We start from the raw sequence: 20,681 nt of genomic DNA on the forward strand, positions 1-20,681 counted from the left end.
AAATGTGTGTGTATGTATATGTATTTAAAAAATCCAATTAAATACATGCACTAGCAGTACCCTTTTTTCTTGCAGTCACCATTGACAATTCAAGCAGCAAAATACAGCAAAATACTTTGACAACTGTAAAATGCTGTAAAGGATTCAAATTCAGTCTAGACTCTGTCCTCTCACAGCTTAATCTCAGGAAGCTCAGTAAAATATTGCCTCAGTTTGAAAGCAACAGTCCTCATCTATAATGCATGCCCTTTACCAGGGTATAGAAGAATAGATTGTGTCTAACTGTTTTTAGAGATGGGTATGGAATGTTGAGAGATGGTAAGAGAATCTTGACGTTTACTACTGAAATATGTCAGTTTTGAAATACAGATCTCACAAAGAGCAAACAACATTAAATAATGCACAACTAGTGCCTGCAAGAAAAAGTTTGAATCCCTTTTTTGAACGAAGCCAATGTAAATGTTCAAGTATCAGGCTTGAGAGCTCTTTTATTTCTGATGTTCTCTGGGAAAAGATAGGCTTCTGCACTGTATGTGTGTGTATTGATAAGACATCATAGACCCCGTCTGCAATAGCCCTGTATAAATACATGTGTAAATGTTTGGTTAAACTGTAATTCTTTAATGGGAACTAGTTTAAAACTGGAACCAAAAAATGTAATCAATGCCCATCCTTGGCTGCTTTGTGTGATGTGATGACGACAGTTGGTGCATAAAGCTGTCATGGGTGTAATCAGGTTACTGCTAATCTTATTTCCTTGTTTGCCTGAGTGATAGTCTGAGGGAGACAGTCTCTCAGTGTTCCACTGTTCCCAGCATGCTCTGATCCAGAGCTTATCTCTGCACACGGAGAGCCAGACACCCATTACACACACACACACACACACACACACACACACACATTTTAATGCTTGGATTCCTCTGTCTTCTCAGTTTTTAGAATGTGCTGAATGAAGCAATGGATTGCGCTGTGCATGTGTCTGTGTGCTTGTGTGTATGGTGTGATGTCTGTGTGTGTGTGTGTTTTTCTGCATCTGTTTGTGATGGGGGGTTGAACAGTGGAAGCTGCTGAATGCAAGTCTTTGTGTTCAGTGATGGCACTCTGCACACTTAGTCCCACCTTTAAAGACGTTTTATCTGTACTTGTATCACGCACACTATATCTATCTCTCTCTCACACTGTCTCTGTCACTCTCTCACACTCTCTCTCTATCTCTCTTTCTTTTGCTCTTGTGTTATATCTTTCTCACACATGCTTATGCCCTTGATGCTCGAATCTGTAAGTAAAAATTTCATTAAAAGTTGTCAAGTAATTAAATATTATGTAATAACTAAAGTTTGAGAGAAAGACCACTCCCCCACAATTGGGAATTGGGTTTCTATATATACTGCCAGCTCTCCAGTCTGTTCTCTGTGACATTTCATTTCATTCCACCACCTCTATGTCTCCTCTCTGTCCCTCCGTGACCTCTGGGCTCACCTCTCTGCCCTTTAGAAAGGAGGGATTTAACCTTTTGGTACACAGCACGTAGCCCAGAACTCTAGACTAAGTTCTCTCTGAGTTCTTTCTTAATGCCTGCAATTCCACAGTCCCTCAACATACCACAACCATGGACTCATCATGAACATCATCAGTTTTGTCTGTATTTGGGCTGTATTTGAAGATATCTGTAGACATTTCCCCTGCTCTGTCCTCAAAATTGAGTTGAAAGTTCCATTTTACTATTGGTATAGTAACCTTGTTTGGACCTGAATCACTCAGACTTCATGCACACATTTGCACATGCATATGTTTGTATATGTCTGTATTTATTGTATTTAATTGTCTGTTGTCCTTGCACTATTGTATCATGTCCTACCTATTCTGCACCAGAGACTTAATCTGACAGTGTTTCATTGTACTGTACTGCACATCCCTGTATTAACATATTGACAGTACAGTTGAATTAAACTTAATTGAATTGAATACAAAGGGCCTATCCCACAATGCCCTGTGTCTGTATGTATTTGTAAGTGTCTAATCAAACTAGACTGAGCTGTTGTCACAGTTGTGTGTATCTCAGTGTGGAAGAATCATAAAACATGTACACCCAAGCACATGCACTCTCTGTCTCATACACACTCACAGAAGTGGTCTCTAGAGTTTCTTGTAGTTACAGTCTCCAAAATGCGCTCAGCAGGCAGCTACAACTTTTAAAATGATATTTGTTTTAGCTGAAGGCAGCACTCTTCTTTCTTACTCTGATCAAAGCAGTGGTACTCTGTATACTGATACATGATTTTACTGACTCTGTCCACTAATTACATCTCCTGCTATTTCCTAATCAACAGTCATAGACTTAGAGTAAATATTAAAAATCATCAATGTTATGTAAAATCGCTTTGCATTTTACAACACCACAGAAGGAGAAAAAAGATGGTATTCAGGGTGAATGTGGTGTTACCCCAGCTGACCATCGCTAGATGTTATCTAATTCAGTCTAGATTGAGATATCGGGTGACATCAGGTCTACTGCGAACATCAGTTTGACTTAGAATAGTGACAACAGCTGATGTTGATACTAAACAATGTATGTTCACTTCATAAGGTTAACATCCACACAATGTAAAATTATTTAAATATTAAATGTTATTTTGCTGAATTAATGCCATGGTTTAGATAACTAAAATTCAATGTCGGTATAACATTGGAGCTTAATGTCCACCCAGTATTGATTTTTGACGAATATGTGACTGAAGTCTTTCTGACGTCAATTTGACGTCCAGTGCATCATGCAGTCTTCACGTACCTCTGTTTAGCCTTTCTGTTGACAGATCTAAAGCTGTGCCACATTAGCTACTGTTGTCCACAGCACTTCCTTGCAGTGGAGACTCAGGCAAAACTGAAAGGTACTATGATGACTTCATCAAGACAGTGCTGTTAAAAGCCGAGGACAGGTTCTGAATCATCTGCAGCCTGAAGAATCACTGTTTATTAGTGCATCCAGCCATATCGGCTTAAAGAGAATTTCATTTAGCCAGGCCTTGAGCTTTTGTGTGCTTTCTTCTTTTTCTCCTCTTAAGTCTGGTTTATCAATTCAATTTACTGAGTAAACACTAGATTTCTTTCATTCTAGAATTGTCTGAATTGTCTGAAGACATTTTTAGGAAATGTCTGTTTCTGTGATATCTCAGGATGTGTGCAGATATTCCCACAGGTATCTGCCAACACACTTGAATGTGTATACTAGTTGGCAGTGTTGTAGACAATTTTTCTTTTTTCCATCATTTCCATAAGAAATACTTGCTTTACTTTTCTTGTTATGTTTTAAGTATGTCATATAAATGTCTATGTCTAAGTCACATCACTTCTGTCAGCCAATCCTCTAGCTTCCCCATTTGAGCTACTATCAATGAAAGGGGCAGAACAATTTTTGACTGATTTGTAGAGGAAGTATGCTAGCTTGCTTGTATAATGGCAAATCCTGCTTTTAGGAAATCCAGGTTTTAGGACAAAAGGGTCAAACACTAGTCTGCCCCGTGGGTAGTCTCTACCTCTCAATTTGATTCAGTTATGATTCAGAGAAAACAATAATTGATGCATCATTATTTTTTTCTTTTTCTTAGCAGTGTGACTGCTTGGTATTTTAAAGGCAGTAAACATATTTGTAATTATTCATTATAAATTTACTGCCAATATATTATATTATTATAACAAATGAAAGCAAGTAAACTGGAAGGTTCTACAGTGGGGCTGCAGTCAAATAGCTAAAACTAAATATCTTAGTGATCTGCTATATGTCTGCTATAGTCTTGAACATCTCAGCCATATCTGCATCCGTATAGCTCTCCTTCACTTCTCTTGTTTAAAGCACATGAGATTTTAGCTGCTACTCATCGTTAATAAAAGTTATGGTAACATAAGATTCTATGGCAGTGGTTGTTCACACTTCACATTACAGCTATCATGCGTTTTCTTCACTGATTCCATGACTTCGGCTTTGGTCTCGTTGTACAGTTTTGGGATCACTGTGTCAGAGACAGGATGCTGTATCTCTGCTCCATTGTGTGCAACATAGCACGAAAGCCCTGGTTCTCAATGACTAAATACAGATGCTTATGCTTGGCAGTAAAAGTTGGTTTAGATATTCACTTCGTCCTTTCCAAGTTGGGTGAAAGTTTTGACATTGCTTGCTCGTCCTTTGGTTGGCTAGCTTTTAATGCATAGGGTGCCAGTCAGATTTCACACTCATCCATCTTTTCTGTGTGATGTGCAAGCAACAGACTGTCTGGCGCTGCACTTTTGCATTTCCGAGTTCCACCTTTTGCGTTTCGGCAACATTACATTACATCAATATTAGCCTATATTTTACCAACACTGTGCATAACTAGGCAATGTCACACACTCCAGGTTGGAAAAGAGGTTCATTTACTGCATAAAGTTTTGCAGTATTTAAAACATTTTGTTGCTTTTTTCTCTCTGGCTTAAATTTTGTAAGTCTAGTGTCTTGAGTGTGAGTTGAGTTGCAAGTCATTCAAGTATAAGTTAAGTTGCAAATCAAGTGAAGTGAAAGTGAACATTCGAATTTGCATCACCATCTCTGTTCCTTCTAAAATCAGTCTAGAGGATCATGACTGACCATAAAAAATGAGAACATGGTTTTCATGGTGGAAAAAATGGTTCTGCATTGTGCAAAGAAATGTGTTGGTTGCTGAGATGAAAGTTCAAAATGTTGTTCAGTTGGTTCTTTTAGGAACATCAAATTAACACCACTAACAAATCTGTCCTCACAGTATTCCCCTTATGTTCACTCGTATTTGTTTATGTTAACCTGTCGCTCTGTAGCTTGCTGCCTATTACCTAAACAAAAATAATAATAGCCCTAAACTAGGCCCTGGCTGGACACCTTACACCAAGACACAGCCGCCTTCTCTTTCTTTTTGCCTCTATCTGTGTCTGCCCTCTTTCTTTTATCTTTTTTCTGTCTTTCTTTCACTCTCCCTACATTTTATCCCATCTCTCTTTATCTTCTCTCACTCTGTCTCCCTTCTCCCCCGCCCACCTTTAGCAACATTAGACAGAGTTGATCCAAACTAGAATTGCATTTAGGCAGCACCTTTGGAATTGCTGCAGCTCCCATGCTGAGCATTAGACAGAGGGCAGGGGTTGGTTACAGCCATGGGAAAAGGTAGGTGGAGCAAGCCTTGTGTCTTTTTCTAGCCCTTCTCCCCTCCTCCTCCTTTCCCCTCCTCCCTTCTCTGCCCTTCGTTTCCCCCTCCCCTCCCGCCCTGGTGTTGTTGGTTTGGCGGGGGAGGTGGGAAGCTGGGGGGGTGACAAGAGGTGTAGGGTTTGCCCCCTGAGCCTGCAGTGGGTGAGAGATGGTAGGTGATTGGGCAGAGTGCTGGTGACATGCAGTAGGGGAGGCAGGAAGTGCTGGAGCTCTGAGGCTGCTCTTTAATTACCTAATTTCAGCTCAGCTGCAGAGAGGGGGAGAGAGAGAGGAGAGAGTGAGGGACAGAGGAAGAGGAAAACGAGAGAGCAGAACAAGAGGGAGAGAGAGTAGAAAAAGAGAGTGAGCCAGAACAGAGAGGGGAGGGAGAGAGCTGCTTCTCCCTCAGCTGATGCATGTTTCTATGTTCTACATAAAATCCTGCTCCTACAATGCTGTGTACTCAGCCTTACCTAAGCTGCAGAGCTAGCCCCAAATCACAGCTCTGCCTGCCACCCAACACAGGGGTAAGTTATGCTCAAATACTCAATGCTTGTGGTAAAATGCTAGGATTTCCTTATTTGTTTCAGTGTGCCTGTCTTCGTGCATGCGTATGTCTGTGTGCAAACATCTGTCTGTATGTGTGTGTGTATCTAATGGCTTTTTCCCTGTAGAAGAGCTTGAAACAGTGCTCCCTTTCTGTGAGGGATAATTTGAGAACTCTGTGATAGCTGTTCTAAACTTAGCTGACCGAATGGACCCAGATTTGGTGATAATACGTGCTGCTCCAACTGCTGCTGCCACCACTGCTTTCAGAGAACATGAGGCTAGGAAATGTGCAGCAAGTGAAAGGGAACATTCATGATTTTCTCCCAGTTTGCTGGCCTGGTTCTCACTGCCTCGCTGTCATTTTAAATGAATGGAGTGTTGAGTGTGTAGGGTGTGAGGTGGACAGTTTGGCTTGTGGGATCAAATGAGCTCCATCAATGCACTGATTCTCTGCTCCAGCACAAAAGGCATATTACTGGCTGTAAGATTCATGGGTCACCTTTGTCAAAAGGCTTTTCAGTTGGCAGTCTGTAGGCAATCTGCTAGCATCACAATATGACTAATGGCCGGTTCTTGATAAATTCATCTAGTTTTGTGAGTCTGAAAAGTTTTTCTCTGGCTGATAACCGGGTTCCCATGTGGCAGGTGATCAAAGTGTACACAGAGGACAACAGCAGTCGAGCTGTGGAGGTCCCGAGTGACATCACTGCTCGGGATATTTGCCAGCTGTTCGTGCTGAAGAACCACTGCATCGATGACCACAGCTGGACATTGTTTGAGCACCTTGCTCATTTGGGTATTGGTAAGCACACTTACCCTATATGTCTGAAATGTAATGTTTTCTCTGATGGAACCTAAGAGAATCACCGTTTAATCCTTATATCAAATAATTTTGCCCTGATCTTCATGCATTGTCATTCATTAATTTTAACATAATTCATGTTACATAATTATTATGTAACATGATCCACTGCACGATAAATCTCCTCTTTGATGTCTGACCTTAATTGCTTTTGTCACACATTGCATCATGCCAAAGGTTGGTTTTCTTAACATATGTCTAGTCTTGGAGAGGAATGCTGCCAATTGAGATTCTGCTTTGAAAACCCATTTTTCTTTTTGGCAGTATCCATTTGAGAGTAAGCTTAATCTGTGTCGGAGTCATAGTGTAGACACTGCAGGCATTCTATATGTTCTGAACCTTGTAAAGAGTGTAGGAAGATGTGTCCTTTCATCTGTAGAATAAAATGCTTCCATCTAGCTCTAGAGCAGAGCTCTCAATGTGACTGCAGTATCAGTGCTTCTTAAGCTTAAGCCAGTAAAGCCAGGAATGCTCTGCATGACTTGGACAATCTTCATGTTTGGAAACCTTTTCACAATAAAACATTTCATTGCTGAATATACTCTAATACCTACACCCTAGTCCTGTATGACAGGCAAAAATCTTGAGTCTCTTGAGATGCTCAGTATGTCATCTTCTGCATTTCATGCTGCAGTTCTGGTCACACTTCAGAATTAACGATAAACATCACTGTCATATCTGACAATAATCAGTGCATCTCAGACGGTTGAAGCAGCTGGAAACTGCCAGCCATGGAGGATCTTTCACACGCTCACAATGTGAGACTGAAGACGTGACAAAGATTGAAAGATTTCATTGTATGAAAGACCCATCGTAGGCAGGAAAGATGGCGTAAAACCATGATGTGGTGTGTGCAAGGCACTAAGAGGTTAAATGTGTTAGTTTGCTAGAAGGCCTTTGTGAAGTTAATGTGCTGTGAATTTGCATCTGACACCAAAGGTTTAATGTGCTTTAATGTGAGCCTCCAGCAGGCAGTAAACGGTTAACTCCGCTAGCAGTGACTCCCGCGCCCCGCTGGTGTAGCCTACCCTTCACACAGGAATATTCCTCAGCAGAATTCTTCACACCGTTGCATAATTCAACCATCTGTTCCCTCCTTCCTCTTATTCTCTCGCTTTATCTCTCGCTCCCTCTCTCGCTCTATGTCTGTCTCTCTCGCTCTCTCTCTCTCACACATTCTCTCTCTGTCTATCTGTATTTTGTTTCTCTAATATGTATCTATTCCTCAGTTAGATACTTCTTCTGCCTCACAATGATCACACCCCTCCTCACCCTTTCCTCCTCTTCAGGGTAGATCTTCATAGAGCATATCCGAGTAGGAGTACCGCTTCCAGAGCAGTTAAATGTTAGATAGGTTCAGTGTGTTTCTGAATGAAAAAGTATCCTAAATCAAGATACTTTCTGAACACACACACACAGTCTCTAACACAGGTTTCTAGCATAGAAACAGTGTCTTGTGTGTTGCATGCAGGATAGCCCTGTTTAATTAGCAAACATCTGGGCTTGCTGCCACAAGTTAGTGTCATTTATTGCATAAAAGCATGATTGATTCCTCAATGCAGACAGCTTTTCTGAAGTGAACCAAGTCCTTGTCAACACTGTTTATAACAGCAGTCTATGATGTTTGAAACAGCATCTGTGGTGTATGTTGTTAGTCATAGGTTATAACAGGAGAATGAGAGATCTAACTAAACAGTGAACAATGAAGAATTAATGACAGCCCATTGCATTTGTAGAAATTCACTAATCTTGAACTGTGGTAGTCCCAATTTTGCAACGCAAGGAAGAAAACCGGTTTCTTTAACACATCTCTGTAGTACAGTAAGTTATGATTGAGATCATAAAAGCCTACAACCTCTTACAGACAAACTACAGCTCCAAAGAATTCCTGCATTTATGAATATACTGTAAGATTTACTCTTAAATTACTTAATGCAGACAGAACCTTCAAAAGTAGTGGCTATGACAAACAACCCTTTTACTGTAATAAACAGTTCATTTGGTTGAAAAGACCAGAAGCTGTTCCTAAAGCTGTGCTTTAAATGGTCTATGTGTAAGGAAAGCCTAATCAGACTGTGCATCACTGTCTGGTGATTAGAGGTAAAGGACACTGAAGCATGCACAATAAGCTCAGTGAACCGTGCCGCCTGCTATTAGCCTCTGTGCTGCTAGATTTACCTGATGTGTATTTCAGTGATATCACAGTGACTAAAACACTACTTACAACTAATGGGGGCTACGATTCAAGAATATATGTGGTATTTTGAAAGAAAATTGCCTTGAAGGTATTGACTGCTTGTTAGTAATTTATCGCAGTTTGTAATATGGCTTTTATAATGTGGTTTAGTCTAAAAATGTGAACAGTCACTTATTAATTGTCTTCATTCATACATCATAATTTGTAGGATTTAGTTATAATTAGATCATACAGCAATTAAGCATTACAGTTTGAACCGTTTGTATTTTCTCATTTACAAAACTTGTACTTTACATTTGTCTTTGAAGGTACCAAAATGTATTAAAAATTTTAAGCTGTTTCAAGATGTTTAAATAATGTGCTAATTTGGTTAGTGTGAAAAATCCTTTTACAACAAACTGTTACTTTCTCATATTGAAATGCAGATTTTTGTTTAACAGAAAACAAGATACACTCTGCTTGTTCTGGCTGGTTTACGGCACAGGTGAAATCTCACAGAATATTATAGTGTTAATACTGTAAGTTGCTGTTCTCGCATTATGTGTTCTAAGAGATGTGTGGTTGTCAAGCTGATGAGAATGTAGCTGGGTTAGGTTTTAGACTTGCTTACACTTTGAGAAGTGGGCAGGACAGCACTCATGAGAACTGCACATCACTGCATAACCCAAGTCAAATTAGTGTAATCCGGTAATATTACTATACCATGTCAGTCCACATGCTTTTTTCACTTTCAGTGACTGGTTTGTATCTCTCAGCTTGTCCAGAAAAATGTGTTCTTTGGTGGTGTCTCAAAGCACAAATTGCATTTCCCGACTGTAGTGGAAACCCAGGAGCTAGAAATCCCAATTTGCATAGCGTTGCTTTATGTTTTGCCAGTTAATAATAAGACAGTAACAAGGATGCTACATGGAACAAAACGAGAACAAAAACAATACAGGACAGGACACACTGCAGAAAGTGCAACGTGCAAGACAATACAATAAATACAACTCAATTCTGAGAAGTATTCAATGTAAGGTGCATAGATGTTTAACAGGGCAGGTATTGATAACAAGGTGCATATAAATTTAACATGTCATGACATTATATGTAGACAGCATACAACGCACATGAAACATCAGCTACTTAGGTTAAAAGTATAGAACATATAAATAAGATTAGGATGCAGACAGGTTAAATGCTATGTGTAGTGGGGGTAGGGGATTTAATTCAGTCTCTGTGAGTTTAAAAGTCTGACTGCTTATGGGACAAAGCTATTGCAGAAGCTATGTTGAAGAGCTAAAAGCTAACATTGGGTAGCATCACTGTTTAGCCTAATATGAATCTGATCTGTTTGCTCTCCTCTGGCTTTCACTTTGTTGCATGCAGAGTTTGAGCTCCCATTTGGGGCACACCAAAACCTGGTTTGCATAGCAACCAATTTTCCCACAACTAGCTAATTCTGGTAGTAATGTGCTGCTCTCCAGTATCAGCACCATAGTCTCCTGTCGCTGTCACCATTGTGCACCATTTCTCCAGCTTTGGCTAGTGCCTTCTATAGTGGGATGAGTTTATGTAAAATTCCAAGCACTATAAGCCTCTGAGCTCAACACTAGATTCATATCTGCTCAGTCTGGTGCATTATTGCCATAGCTCAGGTGATAATGGAGCTTTTTTCCACCTGAGCCTAAAATCAGCTCCTTTTTTAATTCCACCTCATTGCCGGAGTTTCCCCTGAAGAGCTGCCTCTCGGAGCGCTGACAGTGTGTTCAAACGCTACTCATCCAAACTACTATGCAAGATATAATTCTACTCTGGATGCAGGTCTCTTTAAAGTGATGAAGTGCTGCTTTAGGAATAGTTTCATCAGTCCTTGGTGCATCACTGGTAAAACCTCTTAACTGTCCACAGATCAGCCACTAGTAGAATGCCCTCTGCCTCGCAGCAGGAGAGCACAGGCACCCAGAGAGATGCCAAGCGCTCCAGCACCCAGGATGCCAGCGCATTTTGATGAGTCTCTTCAGCCCTGATTGCAGTTATGCTATGGGAATTAATTAGTCTTGAATAACATTGCTCTCACTCTTCCAGATGGCTTCCTCTAAATAGCCGCTTTCCATTCATTCATCAAACATTCATTTGGGGTTCAAGGAACTGAATAATGTTTAATGATAAAGTAAAGCAATGCAGCCAGCTCACCCAGTTTCCCCCTGACTCCCTGCACCTCACACTCGTTATTATTGAAGATTACTCATTAATGAAGCATAATTTAAAAAAAAAAAAAAAAAACGTGTTAATAATTAATTTGTCAGGCCCGTGTTGCCAAGGGGGAGTAAAGGCTGAGACTTTAAGTGAATAAAAATTGTAAAACACTTAAGGTGCTCCAACTGCAGGGTTTAGTTTTAAAAGAGTGCAATAATTAAGTCTAATGACTAACTGTTCTGTTCTGTTTTGTCTGTGTGTGTGTGTGTGTGTGTGTGTGTGTGTGTGAGTGTTTTTTGCGCGTTTGTGTGACTATATGCAAAAGTGCATTTGGGAGATTCTTTTTTGTTCTCTTTTTCTCTCTCCTTTTGTTTCCCATGTGGTCTTAAGTCTCATTTATGCTTTCAGAGAGAACTATAGAAGACCACGAGTCAGTCCTGGAGGTACAGTCTAACTGGGGCATGGACTCAGACAGCCGGCTATATTTCAGGAAGAATTATGCCAAATATGAATTCTTCAAGAAACCTCTGGTGTGTGCTTTTTTTCTCAGAACAAAAGCAGAGCACTCTGCCTTGGTAATGTACAATTGATTGGCTAGGTAGCAGAGGTGCAATAATGTACACAAGGTGGCTCATTTAACTGCAGTTAATAAAACATGTCCAGTAGGATGCCTCACCCATTTGGAGTGGAAACAGTTAAGCAAAACGAAAACCTCTAAGGCTTAAGCGCCAGAGACTGGACAAACTGACACTCAGTTCCAACACCTGTAGAGCGTCACTAAAGTTTAAAGACTTCGGACTCATGTCTGGTTTTGCTCATTTTTATAGAGGGTTATTCCATTCCACCAGGTTGAAGAGAAAATATGACTTATGTAGCTTACATGTAAGTCAACTTTAAGGGCATAAAAATCATGCAAGATCTCAATGTCACAGTATTTGCTGATCCTGTGCAGTGACTGATTTGATAATGATTGATGGTTTCCTCATCTCGTTAGGATTTTTTCCCAGAGAACATGGTGTCTATATCGAGTGAAGCCAACGGCCTAATGAACCACTCAGAACTTATTCAGGTATCCACTTTCAGCACCGTCATTTTCTCTCTCAAATCTCCACTATTATCATAGAACACATAAAACCTAGCCATCTGGCTTTTGAAGGGTCTTGTATTAAAGATGATCAGTCAGGCTCTTGATATGTAATGCTGAACAAAAAGGAACATAGTCTTTTTGACAAGGTCTATTCATTTCTGTGTCTTTTCAGACATTTCTCAACTCCAGTACGTGTCCAGAGATCCATGGCTTCCTCCACTCAAAAGAGCAAGGCAGGAAGTCATGGAAGAAGTTCTACTTTGTGTTGAGAAGGTCTGGCCTGTACTTTTCCAATAAGGGCACATCGAAGGTAATTCTGAATATGACGTATTATTCATTTGTCTCTTGATTTCTCCTATTTCCCTCTCATTCTCTCTCCACAGGTTCCAAATAGTGTATAACCCATTTGACTTGTTCAGCCTCTTTTACTCAGGGTCTAAAATACCTGCAGCCAGTAGTCAGCCAGTAGTCAGTAGCCAATCATGCACTGCACCACTTGATCTCAGTGATTAGGTTCCTCTAAAGGCAGGCAACATTGCTTACTCAAATACCCCTTAGCTTTTCCAGTCTGGGACTCATATAACAGACAGACAGAGCTTGGTTTGATAAACCTGTCGTGGGTCATTCCCGAGCACCCTCATTCGAGCGCTAATCTCCCGCAGTACTGTTGCTAGATGTGATGGTGAGATCAAACAGCGCAGCATTGTAGACCTTGGCTGGGTGGAACTGGTTGAGCAGGATTTTGTGCGGCTGGGGCTGGGGCTATGCCAGGCTCGGAACCCTTTCCCCTCACTACAGGTGAAGCTTATACCTGTTCTGTGCTGTGCCAGCCAGTGCTGCCGTTCTCCTCTTCCTTCTCCTTCTTCTTTTTCTTCTTCTTACTTTTTTGTGTCATTTTTAACAACAAAGAGTTGTTGTTAGGCACGTAAGAAGAGATGTCTCTATACTTGCTAACACCGCCGGGAGCGCAGACCTGCTCTGAGTCTGCAGCACCATCTTCATTTTTGATTTAGGCTTTGGACAGGTGCCCTTGCCGCAGATAAAATATTAGGGCTGGTTGGTTGTTGCTCATAGTATAGTATGTCTTTTTGTTTTTCTGCCTGCATGTCTGTCAATCTGTCCACCTCTTTGTCTGTCTGCTTGTCTGTCCATGTCTGTCTGTTGGCAGTTGGAAAATTAGAATAGTGTAGCACATAGAAATGAGACAAAGACTTGCTTTGTATTGCTTTGCTTGGGAAAGGCCTTCTTTCTTTCCTCTCTCTCTCTCTCTCTCTCTCTCTCTCTCTCTCTTACTTTCTTTTCACTTGGCTCCATTTCACTGTTGTTAAGATAAAGCTGTTGGCATTGCAACATGTATTTGGTTCTATCTCCTGTTGTACATATTACACCCTGGTTGTAATTGAGAGGGCAGCCCTGTTTGAAATTGAAGAGATTGCCTTAAGTCTCTTACATTGTGCGAGCATTGCCCTTTATTTTAACTATAGGCTGCAGAGTCCTTGAGAATGTTTCCAAACACTGAATGCTAAATCTGAACCTTTTAAGTGGAGCTTAGATGAACCATCAAACTAAATCCACACAATTTAAACTGGTCCAGTAATTTCAGTCCCAGTGCTGCAACCTAAGCCATGGTATTACATGCCTAAATGTCCTCCTACTCTTTAAATCCTGTTGCTGCAGTGTCAGCTATAAGTCTTAGAATAACAGTGTTAAACCACAACAACCTCAGTGGTGCTTTCAGAGCTTCAAGAGAAGTCCTTCGCCTTCAGCTTGGCTTCAGCTTAATAAATCAGGATTGCACCACTCAAACCTGTTTCCTTCACCTTCCTGAGAGCTTATATAGTCCGGTTGTGGAGTCTTTTAGTAAGTAGCGTAGCCTCCTTCTTCAATTGTCTCCTGTCCCTCCTCACTCCTCTGCCTCTTCAGGAGCTCCAAGGGCTCTCCAGCCCCAAGCGCTTTGGAGTGCTTGCATATTCACACTAGGTGCTAGGCTTTCAGTATTATAGTACAACCTTCGTTTGTGTAGCATGTGTCCTGACAATATGCTGGATGCTGCACATAATTCGCATGTTTACATTCATCCCCTTGCTACAGCAGGCTTAGTGCTGGAACTCAGGGATAGAGGCAGAGGAATGCAGGGCAGCTCAGCTCCACCCTCCTTCATCAGCCCTGCAGAAGAAGCCTCACAGGCTGAAAACACAGCAGCGTTTTGTTTTGTTTTTTTGAATAAGTATAAGAAAGTGTTTGTGATAACTGATTCCACTGAACAGCAACTAATGTATAATTCCCTCCTCCTCTCTCTATTTCTCTCTCTCATTGTAAGGAACCCAGGCATTTGCAGTTTGCTGCAGAGTTTTGTGACAGTGATGTCTACACTTTGCTATCAGCCAGAAAAACACACGGAGCTCCCACAGACTACGGATTCTGTGTGAAAGTATTTATGCTCTCTCCTACACAACACACCCAGCTAAATCCGTGATCACATATAGCACACATATTTGGTTGTGCAATAGCTAATTATATTGCGCATGCCAGTTGTGCACAGTTAGCTTTATGATATAATAAGCCTAATTAAATGTGCCAATTATCTAAGTCTCATTGTTTAATGGAGTTATATAAAGCCTTAATCAAACATAGTGTCTGGCTTTTTATCACCCGTGACCTTTGTAGTGTTGTGAGAGGCCCAAACTGATCTTGGATCAGAGAGATGTTTACACAGGACATAGAGTTTATTAACTATTACACTGAGGTTAGATTATTTCTAAGATGTGTGTGTGTGCACCCTGTAGGCAAGGTCCAGGCCTTTCCCCAATGTTTAAAGATACTAAAGGTAGTAGTAGGTGAATGCTGATGTACTAGAATGATGTTATAGAGTACTGTATTGTAAAATATTGTTTTACCTAACAATAATACTTGTGGTACAATACTGGTACAATGTAGTTTAACTGGGTTTATTGACTTCAGCTAGATGCTTTGTAAAGCTTGATTGAAAGGCACAGTTTACTTTTAATAAACAAAGCAATATTTACAGTATTTCTCAAACCTTAAACACACAAATGGACTTCTGTCCTGTTCTACTTTTTACACCTACACCTAAACAAGCTGTTTAAAAAGCATTGATCTGGACAGTAAATGTGTTTTTGCTCGTAAATAATAAATAATTTAATTAGAATAATTTCAAACAATAATGTGCAACATTAAACCGAAAAAATATATATGTTTATTTAAGTTAAATAAACATTTAAAAAGAAACAGTGATGACATTCAAAACAAAACATTCAAAGTATTTATTTAAATATTTAAAATCAGGTGAGGATAGTTCTTATGGGTTGGTAAGGTGTGTTTTTGCATGTGATTTTGTGTGCAGCCAAGTAAGTCTAGCTCTGCACGGGACCTCAAACTGCTGTGTGCTGATGATGAGCAGACCAGAACCTGCTGGATCACAGCCATGCGCCTCTTCAAGGTAAAAACTCTCTCTCTCAGCCTCTCCAGCTCACTCTCTTCTTCCTTTACTTTCCTCTCTCTCACTTGCCCTCATTTTTACCCCACAAAATTTCAAACATACAATTACATGTGCTTCCATTTGTGAAAGAGATGTCCGAAAATAGTTTCTCTGTGGCGTTGCTCAAAGAAGCTTGTGTAGCACCTCTTGGAGAGCAGAGACATGGAAGAATGAAGCATGTTCTTTAAGAAGTAGTTCGGTTCACCTGTTTGCTTGTTTTCCACATCTGCATGACCGGATTAACATGGTACTGTTCTAATGTGTGCAGTTTGGGATGCAGCTGTACCAAAACTTCATCCAGCCTCATCAGAAACAGAAAAACTCCCCAATGGTAAGTTATTTTGTCCTTCATCACCTTTATAAGGATTATATGGATTATAATGGATTATATAATATGAAGTCATATAACACCAACGATCAGTTCCAGCTTTACAACATACGAAACTGGAACCAAGAGTTGTTTGCAAAGCTCAAAATGTGCCTTTGTTCTGGTACCACTCTGTAAAGTACTGGAGTGGGCTGCTATACAGGCCCTCTGTTCAGCAAGGCTCCTCAAAGATGCTATAAATGGGAGCCTGTAGTTTCATACTAATTTCTGAGAACAATTTAGTCATTTTTCCTCTAAATGAAGGTATTGTGTGTAAGTAAGCCCCTTGGTTATTTTTGTGTCTGGGACATGCTGGGGGAGCCAGGCTCGCTCTAAATATAACTCTACATCAGCTGCTTGCTGACTTTACAACTCATCACCTCTGCCTTGTTGTTAGAGGAACGCACAGAGTGTGTCCTGACCTGGACATACGCGCATGCATGCCCCATCCCAGTCTAAACACAAACACACACGCACACATAGCTCTGCCTTAATCTTTAGCTTGTGCCCACAAGCACTTTAACCCTCCAGTGCTCCTGAGACGTGTGTGTGTGTATGTGCACGTGCCTTTCCTGAGTTCATGCTTAAATGAGCAGTGACCCATCAGTTTGTAATGTGGAACTTCAGATGTGTCTGTGGGTGAAGTATGAAACATGAGGTGACTTGCAGTACTTTAAGAGAGTCAACAGGCTAGTCTGGATTCTCAGAAAAGCTCAGTGTCTGAGAACATCCCTCAGTCAATCAGATTTCTTTTAAGTATAATGTTTTGAACACAGTTTAGCATTTTTCGACTGGTCGCACTGTTTCAGAGGAAGAGGCAACATAAAATGTTGGTTCCCAAAGCTCTTGCTGAAGTTATTAATTCCTTTGTTAGTTTGATGGTTTTCAGGAAACTCACCCCCGGTGGGATATTCACATTTGAACTCTGTGAAACAGACAGACACTTTACACAGGGAGGAATGTCTATATTCTAAGAACCGAACACTGGCCACTTTGTTTAAATGCTCTTTAAGGATTTTGTGACTCACAAGCCTAAATGTGCATAAACCATGTCGGTTTCTAAGCGCATGCTTGGTAATCTTGAAAAAATAATCATTTGCTTTTTCTTAGCGATTATGGAGGATGGAGAGCTAGTGAGTGTGACAGCTTAAAAAGACCAAAAGCTGTGAGTCCTATTGTCAATCTATGCAAGCCCCTAAATCACACGCTCTTAGCCTGCTAATACTGCCATTCTAAACATGTTACATGATTAGAACACTGGGTGGCAGCATGACTCCACGAAGACAAAAGAGCTTAAAAGTATTGAGCTTTAGTCTTTTCTTTGTGTGTGTGCACTGAACAGAAAAAAGGAGTTACTGTGAGTGCTTAATCTTTGTGTGTGCTTAATGTAATGCATGTGTGTTATGCAGAGAAGCATCTCGGAGAACTCTCTTGTGGCCATGGATTTCTCAGGGCACAGGAGCCGTGTGATTGAGAACCCGTCGGAGGCTCTGTCAGTGGCTGTGGAGGAGGGTCTGTCGTGGAGGGTGAGGCATAGATCTGGCTTTTATCACAGCAGCACTACATTAGGAGATTTTTAGCTGGTCAAACTTTTGGTTTAATGGGCTTGGTCCAAGTTCATGGATCACTAATGATTACAGCAGGTCCTGTATAAAAAAGTATTACAAGGTAAGGTGATCATTTTATGTGAGGACTGTTTTTCCCTCAGAGGAAGAGCTGTCATCGACTGAGCCACGGAAGCTGTTCCCCCTCCCAAAGCTCCCTCTCCAACATAGGTCAGCTCCTTGTCTTATCATTCTCCCATTCATTTTTCTCAGTCTCCACCTGTCTTCTTGTCTTTGGTAAACATGTTCTCTTGCTCTCTAGCAATTCACATGGCTCAGCCGTGGTTCCACAGCAAGCTATCCCGAGACGAGGCTCAGAAACTGATCACCCAGCATGGTCTCATTGATGGGTATGTCCTGCTTAGATTGCTTTGTACAGTGCTGACTCTTATCGGAATTTCTCAGCTTCATAGTTTACAAGAACATTTGTTGGTTTCTTGACATCTTTCTTTCTCTTCAGCGTTTTTCTCCTAAGGGACAGTCAAAGCAACCCCAAGACATTTGTTCTGTCTCTGTGTCACACTCAGAGAATCAGACACTTTCAAATTCTACCCGTAAGTTCTCATTTAACCAAAGGCAACATGCAATCTCTGTATTTTATCAGACCAATGAAACTGTGTGTGCGTGTGTTTGTACAAGGTGGAGGATGATGGTGAGCTCTTCTACAGTCTGGATGATGGAAGCACACGCTTCAGTGATCTGCTGCAGCTGGTGGAGTTTTACCAGTTGAATCGAGGCGTGTTGCCCTGCAAGCTAAAACACCACTGTGCCCGAACCACCCTGTGAGCCCGTCCCCAACACCTGCCCCATCTCTTTTGACCCAAGTCCAGCAATGCTGTGAGTCCCCCTTTATCTCCACCCAGCTACCTTGTGAGCAACCCCTTACTTCAGTCCCAGACACCCACCCAGCCTCTTTCTGTTCCAAGCCCAACTGCTTTGTACCCAGCCAGCCTCCAATTCCTGCCTGAGTCCCTCTGTAAACCCTGCCATTCGCCTTTAACCCTCTGCACATCATCACAACCACACACACACACAGGGAAACTCTGGACAAATCGCCAGCGCAGCTCGTGCCTTGGACAGGAAACTCGGAGGGAAGCCAGCCAGCCTAAACCACTGACTCTCCCCCTGCCTGGTTTCTCTGTTCACCCCCCTGCCTCGTATGTGAGCATTAGGGTCATTTTCTGTACACAGGGGTGCTGGGAGATCAAACTTTTGTGGAAAGGTAAAAAGGACTTGTTACGTGCTGTCAGTTGGATTCAGTGTGTGTGATAGTAGATCTGTTTTGAGACTGCGTTTTTACAATAAGGGAGGATTTGATGTTTTTTGCAATGAAGGCTTTGGTTGAGTATAATGTGCTGCCATTTGCAGCTCTAATGATCTGAATTCAAGGCTCTCTCTGAGGATGGGAGGGGGCAACAGTAGCAAACTGTCAATCGAAGCTTAGTTCTAATGGCAGACAGCCTGTGTGTCCATATCATGTGAACAGAATTGACAGACATGGTACAGCCATAATCACATGTGCACAAATAAGCTGAACCTGTTGGTTTTGCCAGAAGGGGGAGGGTATTTGAAGAATACGGATACCTTCCCCCTCTGAGCATTTGGGTAAATGTTTTCTTTTTCTCTTGCTTTTAATCATGTGACAAAATATTCAGGTATTTTATAAAAGAAAATGTGATATGTGTAGTTTGTTTGAGAGGTGTGTGGCTAGCTGAAGAGACTCTTAACTCTGTGCATGCTGTAGGCCACAATCTGTCCAACTGCGATTGGTTGCATTAGCATGAACAAGCAGCCATGGACGCACATGCAGACATACACACACACACTTTCCCTTCAGTTTCTGCTCTACCAGAACGTGGAATGTATCAATACACCCACTGACACACATGCACAAACACAATCACAGACAAAGACATTTGTACCCACCACCCTAGAATGATGCTGGATCACACTGTAAGTGGTTTACATTCAAGCTCGGACAAAATGCGTGAGCGAAAAATCGCGTCACTCTTATTAGTCATTGAAAGTTTAAAAATTGTTGTATATTATAATTCATATTTTATAGATACTTTTCGATATTCAGGTTAACAGTGTTCCACACCTAAAACTTAAATGTTTTCTAGACAAGTGAAGAACACCACTACAGTCAAGATTCTGAACCTGTGCTGTTACTTCAGGTCTTGAGATGTATCATTTTACCCTCAAACCTTCCCGTATGAAAACAGAAGCTGATAGGGTTTGCAAATCACATGACTAACGTTGTACTGTAAAGAAAAAACAAAACAAAACAGAAACCTAAAGAGCAATGTACTTGATAAGAAAACTAAGTATGCTATTTTAATACTGTAAAAAAAGGTAATGCATTTTGAGTTGAAAGCCAGGAAAACCTTTCTTTTTTTCTTTTTAATGAAAAAAGAACCATGCATAAATATCATAGGCTGCAATGTCCTTTTTTTGTAGAAAAGCAAATTTCCTGTCTGTGTGTACTGCTTGAGTCCTGTTTTGTAACCTTTAGTATGCAGAATGAACTGTAAAATGATTATTATAAGTTGTTTTATATCCATGGATAAAAATGCATTTTGAAAGGTTTTGATTTGCCATGGTTATTGCACTGTAGTCGAAAACACTGGTAAACTTTTCATTTCCATTGCAGAGGGATATCTGTGACTGTTAAAGACTTTTGATAATGTGTAGATTTATTACTGCTGCAAATTCCTGTGCTTCTGCTCAGAAATGCTCTGCTCTTTTGATACAAACCCCAACAGTGTAGTGTATGTGAAATTTATATGTCTCCTATAAAACTGGCTTTGTTCACCTGCTTTTACACCATCATCATTTCTCTTTCATATGCTTTGTTACTGTGAGAGCATCGTTATCATAAGGACACATCATGATGTATCCTGGACTTGTGGTTACAGTGGTGGAAGGTTTCTCAGTAGATCTGCGTCATTAATGTAAACTGTACACCCCTAAAGTTTGCACACACCTGCTCATCAAACTATTCTTCTAAAATGAAGGGTGAAAATATGGGTATGCAGTTTGCCCCCCCTCCTTTTACTGCAGTTACAGCTGCTGCTTGTCTGCAAATGTTTCACAATAGAGGTTGGATGAATGTGGGAAGGTTTTGATTACATTCAGTCACACAAACTA

General features: G+C 40.9%; 1 protein-coding gene across 2 annotated transcripts in view; it reads left to right on the plus strand.

The window, feature by feature from the left end:
- grb14 (growth factor receptor-bound protein 14) overlaps positions 1-20,351 on the plus strand; it is a 38,961-nt gene extending 18,610 nt beyond the window's left edge. The window contains exons 1-13 of one of the 2 annotated variants that reach the window (XM_072685721.1): positions 5,327-5,715; positions 6,383-6,539; positions 11,383-11,504; positions 11,969-12,043; positions 12,234-12,371; positions 14,382-14,492; positions 15,426-15,521; positions 15,829-15,891; positions 17,337-17,453; positions 17,636-17,702; positions 17,794-17,881; positions 17,992-18,085; positions 18,171-20,351. In XM_072685721.1, the coding sequence (XP_072541822.1) occupies positions 5,641-5,715; positions 6,383-6,539; positions 11,383-11,504; positions 11,969-12,043; positions 12,234-12,371; positions 14,382-14,492; positions 15,426-15,521; positions 15,829-15,891; positions 17,337-17,453; positions 17,636-17,702; positions 17,794-17,881; positions 17,992-18,085; positions 18,171-18,317 (1,350 nt within the window). In that variant the 5' untranslated portion in view covers positions 5,327-5,640 and the 3' untranslated portion in view covers positions 18,318-20,351. Of the gene's footprint in view, positions 1-5,326; positions 5,716-6,382; positions 6,540-11,382; positions 11,505-11,968; positions 12,044-12,233; positions 12,372-14,381; positions 14,493-15,425; positions 15,522-15,828; positions 15,892-17,336; positions 17,454-17,635; positions 17,703-17,793; positions 17,882-17,991; positions 18,086-18,170 lie in introns of those variants that run through there. The other variant, XM_072685720.1, reaches the window with a different exon arrangement.
- The last annotated feature ends 330 nt before the right edge of the window (positions 20,352-20,681 follow it).

The sequence above is a fragment of the Salminus brasiliensis genome, chromosome 8 (genome assembly GCF_030463535.1).
Source record: "Salminus brasiliensis chromosome 8, fSalBra1.hap2, whole genome shotgun sequence".
In the NCBI taxonomy this organism is placed as follows: Eukaryota; Metazoa; Chordata; class Actinopteri; order Characiformes; family Bryconidae; genus Salminus; species Salminus brasiliensis.